Source organism: Simochromis diagramma, unplaced genomic scaffold (genome assembly GCF_900408965.1).
Source record: "Simochromis diagramma unplaced genomic scaffold, fSimDia1.1 OVJJ01000753.1, whole genome shotgun sequence".
Taxonomy (NCBI): domain Eukaryota; kingdom Metazoa; phylum Chordata; class Actinopteri; order Cichliformes; family Cichlidae; genus Simochromis; species Simochromis diagramma.
The window spans coordinates 23,487,566-23,496,733 of record NW_024387523.1 but is presented as its reverse complement, the minus strand read 5'-3'; the positions used below and the strand labels follow the sequence as shown (position 1 = coordinate 23,496,733).

Here is a 9,168-nt window from a genome sequence, read left to right as displayed (position 1 = left end):
CATTGGCTCATTAAATCGGAACTAATTGTGTGCGGTTTTTTATTTTTTTTTATTTTTTTTTTTATTTTTTATTTTTACAAGCTGCTTGTAACAAAGTGACAAATGATGCAATTTCAAACTGGTCCTTTGCTAAGTTGTCCGTTATGTGGAGACAACACTAGCTCATCTCTTGAGTTGGCGCTTATTTTTCCTCCCCCACACACACACTTTAATGATTCATAGGTCAGTGTTACATGATCTAATTGATTAAGGCTTACACTACCACTTAAATCAACTAGTCTGAAAACATTTAACAGGCATTAGAGCGGGGGCGTCCAACTACAGGCCTCGAGTGCTGGTGTCCTGCAGGTTTTAGATGTGTCCTTGATCCAACACAGCTGATTTAAATGGCTAAATTTCCTTCTCAACATGTCTTGAAGTTCTCCAGAGGCCTGATAATGAACTAATCATTTGATTCAGGTGTGTTGACCCAGGGTGACATATAAAACTTGCAGGACACCGGACCTTGAGGCCTGGAGTTGGCCACCCCTGCATTAGAGGATCCAATGTTCATTTAAAGCTCTTTTTAATCTCAGTAGCTTTGCACGATTCAGACCTGTGTGTCTTCTACTTATACTGGCTGCCTGTATTAAAACTGTCTTCTGACCCTTATAAACAGAAACTCTGGACAGCAGTTGTGATCCACTCTCAGTGACATCATAGAGAGCCACGAGTTGGAAAAACTCCTAAACTTTAACATTCAGTGCTGTCTGAATATAAGGAAAAGCATAATGAGAGTAATTTAATGTGGACTCACTGAAAAGCAAAATGTAATTTAAAAATAAGAGAAAACAGAATAGACTTGGGAATTAATAAGTAAATGAGCTCAAATTTATTCAAGTTTTGATACAATATTTAACAGAAATGACCCTCAGCAGAGGTCTTCTGGCTACAAAGCAGCATTAGGGGGACAGAATCAGTGGTAAAAAGAGGCTCTCGAGTGAGAATGAATCTAACTGAACACAAAACTGATGCGAATACGTGAACAACAGTAAAAATAACATGAGGGGAAAAACCTGAAGCTTTAGATTTGATCTTAGTGTCGAATTGTTAAAAACACAGAAAACAGTTTTTCCTTTCACAGCCTCCCGACTCTGCCAAGCAAACATAACACACATCATGAAGAGACTAGCCCACTCTGTGGATTACAGAACACCAGATCTGAGTGCCAACAGTGGTTAGCCGTTCAATGCCTTGTAAATACAGCAGTTTAGCCACTCGAGCCGGGCGCTGTCCTAGTTTGATACTGACAACAAATGACAAGAATTCTGGTGAGCATTCATGAGAGATGCTCAAGTGAGCATGAAAAGGGTTTAGTGTTACAGTCCTTTCATCAGCAGAAGCCCTTTCATTCTCCAAGAACGATGACAAAACAGTTCACCCGAATGCAACATGTTTGTTTTTAGTGGCGCCGAACACAACCTCGCTGAAGTGTGCGCCGTGAAAAAGGCACAATTTAAAATGTTCTGTAAACAAGAACGGGCTTTAAATGGTAGAGCCTCTCCTCGGTGCTTTTAGTGGTTCAGCGTGTCATCATCAGACAATCCTGCTCCTCTTAACAGCTAAGAGAGCGCAAACAGGCCGCAGCGGTACCTGAGAAAGTGACCTGCTGAAATGTCTGCCATCATAATTAGTGTCATTTTAAACTGGCGATCAATATTAAAGCAAAGCTCTCGTACACGTCAAACTCTGGACAACATTGTACATACCAGAGCCCGACAGATATCAGCCGATATCAGCATTTCTAATGGCGCATTAAAGTTGAAAAGTGGAAAGAAGACATGGCTGTAGAGCATATTTTGAGTGTTGATGTTGCAAACTTTTAGTTCAGAGATCACTCCTCTGTGACTTCTCAGTAAGCAACACCTGTTTGTTACACCACAGACAACAAGCAGCTGATCTGAGCACCTCCAGTTAGAGTGCTTTTAAACTACATGTGCCAAATCCTATGGAAATGTGGTTATGCTAAATATTGCTGCTTATGTCGGATTTTTAAACTGCCGGATATCAGTTTAGGTCTTAGTCATCCTACATCAGTGGGGCTCTGGTAAATACTGTGTATGAATCAGCCTTTAACTTATGAAATTGCAACAGGTGTAAAAGCTACTGGAACCCTGAGAAAAGCCAACACGGGCTTATAGCACACTGTGGTATGAGGCGTTCAGTTTAAGTAGCACAGAGTAATGCACTGTTCCAACACATCAGTAAACCTTAACAGTCATTGGTCATAGCCTAACCAATCAACATTCACCTGTTACTTTGTTATGTCATCACAAACGGCTTCATAGCCAAAATCTTTATTCCATCACGCTGAGCCGCAAACTCAGTCTTAAAATGCACATCGAGACGATTCAAATGACCTCGATGCAATACGATAAATCTGAGGGCAATGAGAGCACGTGCTTGGACCGATAAATCATCCTGACTTAAGGTATCTGAAATGAAGAACCTGGATGGGAGAATGCCAAATAATGGACAGGTTTGCTTTAAATGCATCACTGCAAGATAATACAAGACCAGCTGTAACTAATAAGACACAAATCTGCATTAGTGTCTCCAACAAGTCGAGTGAATCAGTAATAAAGCACAACAATTTTCATCAAACAGTTGTGTACGAATGCCATCTGCAGCTGTTTGTCATCACAGAGCTCCAACACAAGCAGCAAGAGTCTAATGAATGACTTTGGACAGACTTCTAAACCTTTGGTGTACGTCACCTCTCCAGACCAGTTCACAGTGTCCCTGTAACTGACAAAGCTCTGGGTTCAAATCAGTCCTTTTTGTTGACACTGAAATACTGACATTGTGGAGAAGAGCTGTCAAAAAGGCCTCAAAAACAGAAACATGCCTCAGAGCGCGTGTCAGCTCCAGTCCAAAAGAGAAGAAAAGAGGCCTGGATGGCAATGGAATTACATGGAAGTCTCCTTCACTAGTTTGGCTCCTTCAACTAGTTTATTGGATCCCGTTCATATCCCATTTACATGGAAATTCCATTTATTCCTTCACATCTGTTCAGAGAAGCGGAATATCCAGAGGCAACTGGTCCAAGTCGACAGAGGAGAAGAGGTCAGTGATGCCCTCCCCGTCAGCCACGCTCACAACGCAGCCCTCCTCATTGTGAGAGAAGGCCACAGGGGGACTGAGAGCAACAAAACTGCACTCAGAGGGGGGCTGGGGGGAGGTGAGAGTGGAGGGCATAGGAGAGCGCTGCTGTGTCGGCTCAGGCTGAAGCTTGGAGAGATTATCAATTCCACAACTGCTGTTAGCGTTTTCTGGAATGACACGGGAGTGTGAATGAGGAGACACCGGTGAGGAAGAAAGTGATCAAAATCACCCAAAAATCTCAAAACAGAGTTGGAGCTGGGCACAGTACTGTTCAAGGCTCCTGTGACAGCAACGCGGTTACGGTGATATGTCGTTTCCTCGACCTCTGTGGCACCAGAGCGACAGGATGCTCAAACACAAGACTCACCTCTGGAAGACTGAGCGAAGGCCGCGAAGGGCAAATCGAGCATGGAGTCGCTGTCATTTAAATGACTTCCACTGCCCTCGTCAGCAGCTGAATAACCTGTGGCTTCGATGGGGAGGGGCTCATCGGAGCACATGAACACATCAATGGGTCCCTGAGTGCTGCTGAGGTGGATCTGCAGGCTCTGAGCATTGAGAAAGCAGACACGTGGATTTTGATTAACGACTCAAAAACAGCAGCAGTTCCACTAGAGAACAGAAATGACTCTAATAATCTTACACCTTGTCCGACTGACATGTACCTCGTCTGGGTGTGGCACTACGAGTTGAGTCTCTGTGGGGGCTTTGATCACGATCACAGTCTGATCTTTCAAAGCGGGAATCCTATAGATATCCTTGTAAGTCAAATAGGCGTATGTGAGCCACAAAGTCAAGGAAGACAATAAAAACAACAGACTGGTGTTTGTGTGCCGCTGGAGCTTAGAGTTCAGCGGACTCCAAAACTCATGCACGTGTCGCACCAGCAGTGTGGTTTCACCTACATCGTGTCAGCTTTTCAAATCATAACTGTACGACTGCAGGACACCGCATGCTCACACTGCAACAGTTTCTTTATCACAAGGTAGACCTGTTTTCTTTACACCAATATGAGCCACAATTCATAAAACAAACACCAAAAAACCCCACTATTGACCCATTAGGAAGGTGTTTTTCCCCCTGCCACAGGAGAGGCAGATTTATCCCACTTTTAGCCAAGCCGGCAATTAAATACAATACATTTGTGATAATACATCAATCAAATGTGATCAAGTGGCAAAATTCACACATTTGTTGCCAACTACAAACATCAAAACTCACATTAACTACTGGCCAAAATGTCACTGATGTAAAACAGGCATTCCCAACAAATATGACACAGCTGCTGCAGGTGGGATTTAACTACAAAATGACCGGCACGCTCTTTAACGCAGGCACAGTGCAATCAGTCCGTCTGCGGTTATGAATTGGATGGCAGTTATTTTCAAACCTGCAGTTGGTCTGAGCCAATCCACGATTGCTGGGAGACAAACTGCCCTCCCACCAGGCAACCAACCACCCTGTGATTGAAAGTGAGCATTGTGGACCAGCTGGTTGCTGCAACTACTTGGAATCGGCCATCAAATTTGATTTGAAAAAATAAATAAAAAATTCAACACAATCACCAGACAACCACTGCTTTTTATTAACCACAAGGCAGGTGCGTTCTGAAACATTACTGATAATTAATTCCAGGTATTGTTTGCTCTTTGAAAGCTAGTATTTTTCCTTGATTGGAACAAATAAACTTTTCCTCCTTTATGCCAACAGCACACACACCACTACAGTAAAGACTGTCTCTGGTCAGCCATTATTAAATGTTGACAGTTTACAAAGAAAGAAATGTACCTCTAGTGCCACCTGCATGTCTCATGAAGTCAATGCAGTTTGAAAGGCAGACATACTGAGACTTTGAGAACACCTCAGGGCTCCTGGTGCTGTTACTTTAACTGCAAACACTAATATTTTTATCCTAGCAGTTTTACCCATTAAACCTGCCTTCAGAGTATTTCCTGGGTGACAATAAAGAGTGAAATGAAGCTGAACAGACAAAGGATATCTGTGACTGTGGCAGTCCTCACACAGCTCATGAATCTGCTCCGTACAGCTTTGGATCAGCTCGTCCAGCTTCCTCTCCTCCTCGCCAAGAGCCTTTAGCACAGGCTGATAGTCTTCATTCAGTTGTCCGCCCCTGTGCACAAGCATTCAAAAACACCCAGGTCAACAGCGAAACAAGCAACACTCAAGGTATCCAATGTGTCTGAGCATTAGGAGCAGAAAAAAGCCCCCTTGCCCTACTAAATACAGTGGCTTGCAAAAGTATTCGATTACACACAGGTGCACTCTATTTAGTCATTAGCACTCATCAGGCAATGTCTATGGGCAACTTACTGCACTCAGACCAAAGGGGGCTGAATAATTACACACACCCCACTTTTCAGTTATTTATTTGTAAAACATGTTTGGAATCATGTATGATTTTCGTTCCACTTCTCACGTGTACACCACTTTGTTTTGGTCTTTCACGTGGAATTCCAATAAATTTGATTCATGTTTGTGGCTGTAATGTGACAAAATGTGGGAAAGTTCTAGGGGGCCGAATACTTTTGCAAGCCACTGTATACATTTATGCATAAAATGGGTCTATGTTTGTTACTTACTGGCCCAGTTTATACTTACCACCACTGGATGTGGTTTTTAGACTTCTTTTTGATGAGCTGGATCCCTTCAAGGACGTTTGTGATATCATAGATGCGCCTCTTAGAGGCGCCAAGTTCCCGACACACTACGTTTAAATCCAAAACCCCATCGGTGGAGCACCTCAGGAGCTCTGCAAACTTCCGGGTCAAGAAACCCAGCGACGTATCGAAGCGTGACCTCTCCCGCTTGCACATTAGGGAACCGAGACCTGGAGGATAAACGGACAGGTGGAGACTGAGATGTTTTCTTGCTGGTAATGGCTGCACCATAGGAGTATCTCTTAACCCCCCTTTTCCTTGACTACCTACTCAGATCAACTCGGCATGGTTTGCCGTGATTTTCAGGATTTTCCATTAGGTTATAGTATCTGGCTAGGTTATAGTTGCCCTGGAGGCAACAGCTACAGCAGGAATAAGGTTGGCTGGTGCTTGTGTATGTGTGATGGTCTGTCAGAACTTTCTCTCAACAAGATAGTTTTACATGCATGTAGCTGAGATTACAGTTAAGGCTGAGTTCAAAGATGGGCAGCGTCTGACTGCCTAGTTAGTGAGTAAGGCTGCCATTCATGACCCAAAAACTTCAAAATATTAATCCTTGTGATAATCATCAAGTCCCCCAAACTGGATCTGTCACTGACTCATTCAAGGATGAAGATGATGCCAATTTTGAGTTTAAGTTTTTTTTACCAGCACAGTTCTGCAGTACACCAATGACACAACTGTCTAACAGGTAATATGACCAAAAACCTTCCAGTCCTTTCTTGTACACTAGACCTACAGGATCTCATTCTAAATCCGTAGGCTTTAAGATGAATCTGGTGACCCTTTGCATCTATAGCAGCTTCTACTGTTCTGGGAAGACTTGCTACAAGATTGAGTGTGTGTGGGACTTTTTGCCCCGCTGATCCAGCAGAGCACTTATGAGGTCAAATGCTGATGTTGGAATTAGAAAGTCTGACTTGCTGTTGCAGTCCTAGAGTCCAGTGAATACTTTACACCACTCTGTCTGATGCAAGCCTCATATCACCAACCACAGGAGAACCACAAAGCTCCTGATGCACACTTTTTGTCCTGATGTTAATGCCAGAGGACCTTTGAAACTCTGCAGTTACTTAGTCAGCCTAGCTTGGCAATGACTTTTTCACATTGTGTACTTTAGCACTCTGTCATCCTGCTCTGCAAGAGTGCATGCTCTGACACTTCAAGGCTGAGTTACTAAATACTTCTGCTTGCAATAAAACCACTTACAGCTGATCTTGGAATATTTAGGAGAGGACCAAGTTCATGAACAGACTTTCTGCAACAGTGCAGTCCTATTATAGTACTAAGCTCTTGAGAATAACCCAGTCTTTCACAAATGTTTGCAAAGGCAGACTGCATGACTGAGTGCTGGATTTTATACACCTGTGACTGTGGGATTAAATCAACACCTCAACTGAGTGATTAAGCCGTGTGGCCCAGTTAGTCCATTTTTTGAAGGAGAAGCATATCAAAGCATTTGACACCATTAACTTATTAATTTAAGTTTTTGCTACACATGCCATTGGAACAAAATATCACCCATTAACTATGCTCTCCTGTAAACTGTAAAGCTGCGTCCGAGAGGTTTTATCCATTTCTTCCTTGGAATGGGCATGTTTTTCCATCTGATAATCCAGAGCACAAGTTATTACATCACACAGCCTTACTGGTTTCTCCTGTGTTTGTTAGATGGACCTCTGGCAGCACTGCCTCCATCCTGGAGGTCTGGGGCGGGTCACCGTCTTCCAGCTCCAGCTTTATTCCTTTGCCTGAAAATATTTAAGACAACTTGTTAGAAGTTACTGCTTGATATTGCAATATCATGCAACTTGGGATGTGTTTTCCCCTAATTTGGCACAGGGCTGCAATTTTTGCAGTAATATAAACTTGTCACTAGCCCACTGCCTTTACTTGAGAACCATGTAATTGTAAGATGTGAGCATGTCTCTGCATAAACTAGTAAACCAGTGTTGCCTTCACGGACTAATTGTTTTAGTTATTTCAAGCTGTCACTTATTACTTCGCAACTGGGGCAGAAGCTAGCTTCCCTCATCAGTGTGTGTGTGTGTAAGCTAACAGTAGGAACACTCCCCATCCCCCTCCCATGCTGAGCATGCGACAGTTGTTTTGCAGCAATGATAAACAGCACCCCGCTACCGGGCTCCTTACCAATGTTTCCTCACACAAACTCGACGGCTGAAGTGTGCAGTCAGATTACACGGCACCCGAAGTCCGACATTTACACAAGTCCCCGACCATGCGCGAAGGTAAAACGAGCGTAAATCTACCGGATATACACAAAAGCTCGCGAAAGGTCACAGTCCACCCTTCTAAATAAAATCATACTCACACATTAAAACATGACATCGTTATGAAAATGGCTTTAAACCTAAAGTATGAAGTGGTCCATTACAGCTAGTGAATCTTATATTAACTATTAATGCAAACTGTTTAGATTCTGTATTGTGTCGTGTTTTTTAACCAGTTTGAAGAAAATTAGAAAAAGAAATAAATAATAATAAAAACAGCAGAAACTAAACAAAAAACATTACATTTTACACCAAATCTTAGCATCTACAGTTATTTTTTACTACTGTTGATCATTTTAGACGTTATACTCTGATTTTTATACAGCAAGGACACCTATGCAACTTTAAAACTAAATACTTTTTCGGACAAGCCTTTATTCTGAAAAGGTACTTCCTGGCTAACCAGCACGCGATTGACCGATAATAACCTTAACTGATAAACCACCAAGTATTTAAGTCTCACCGCTTGCGTAAAATAGTCTCCGTTATATAGACATGCCCACATCAGCTGTCAAACCGCACTTCGTTTCTGAATTATAAACGGCCGTAACAAATATAAGCCTTCAGGCCTTTTCGAGCTTCACTTTCCTCTGGTCTCTGGGGTTTGGTGCTGCCTGCCTCCAAGAACTCCACTTTCACAGCGATTCCCACACAAACGGCCCCGACCTAGGGTCCACACAGCCTCTGTACACTCCTGTTAGGCTCTCCGAGAACAAGAAACCAGCTTTTCTTCTACCGTCAAGCAGAAACAGTCACCCTTATCATGATTTCTACTGAGCATCCTGACGGGGTTTTAAAATGTTTTAAATTCAAGATGGAAACAATTTTCCTGGTATTAAACCAGATTTTCACGAGACAGGATATCGGCTATGCACGCTAGTGGTGGGCGGATCAATCCAAATATCGACTGTATCGATACCAAGTCAGCATTGGTATTATCGATACTAGCCTGGTGAGATCGATTCTTTACTTTAAGTTTTGCTCTTGTTTGCAGTGCCGTGCTTTCGGCAAAGATGAAACAGCCAGGTCGCCGGACTCGCCGCTCCTGTGTCAGC

The 9,168-nt window shown here is 43.0% G+C and overlaps 1 protein-coding gene across 2 annotated transcripts; it reads right to left on the bottom strand.

The window, feature by feature from the left end:
• Nucleotides 1-848: 848 nt before the first annotated feature.
• e2f3 (E2F transcription factor 3) lies at nucleotides 849-8,984 on the bottom strand. Of its 2 annotated transcripts, none has more exons than XM_040020683.1 (7): nucleotides 8,577-8,984; nucleotides 7,472-7,573; nucleotides 5,764-5,992; nucleotides 5,144-5,275; nucleotides 3,810-3,924; nucleotides 3,512-3,692; nucleotides 849-3,311 (listed from the first exon to the last, which is right to left on the bottom strand). In XM_040020683.1, exons 2-7 carry the CDS (start codon nucleotides 7,518-7,520, stop codon nucleotides 3,052-3,054), a joined length of 966 nt encoding a protein of 321 aa, XP_039876617.1. In that variant the 5' UTR covers nucleotides 7,521-7,573; nucleotides 8,577-8,984; the 3' UTR covers nucleotides 849-3,051. The 2 variants fall into 2 exon arrangements, with proteins under 2 accessions (XP_039876617.1, XP_039876616.1); XM_040020682.1 differs by lacking the exon at nucleotides 8,577-8,984 and adding an exon at nucleotides 7,974-8,136.
• Between the last annotated feature and the right edge of the window lie 184 nt (nucleotides 8,985-9,168).

Coding starts and splice junctions, on each gene's coding strand:
- e2f3 (XM_040020683.1), bottom strand. CDS start 7,520: ATGGAGGCAGTGCTGCCAGAGGTCCATCTAACAAACACAGGAGAAACC. Junction 5,993..7,471: donor AACAAACACAGGAGAAACCA/GTAAGGCTGTGT, acceptor TTTATCCTCCAG/GTCTCGGTTCCCTAATGTGC. Junction 3,925..5,143: donor GAGGACTGCCACAGTCACAG/ATATCCTTTGTC, acceptor TTTGTGGCTCAC/ATACGCCTATTTGACTTACA.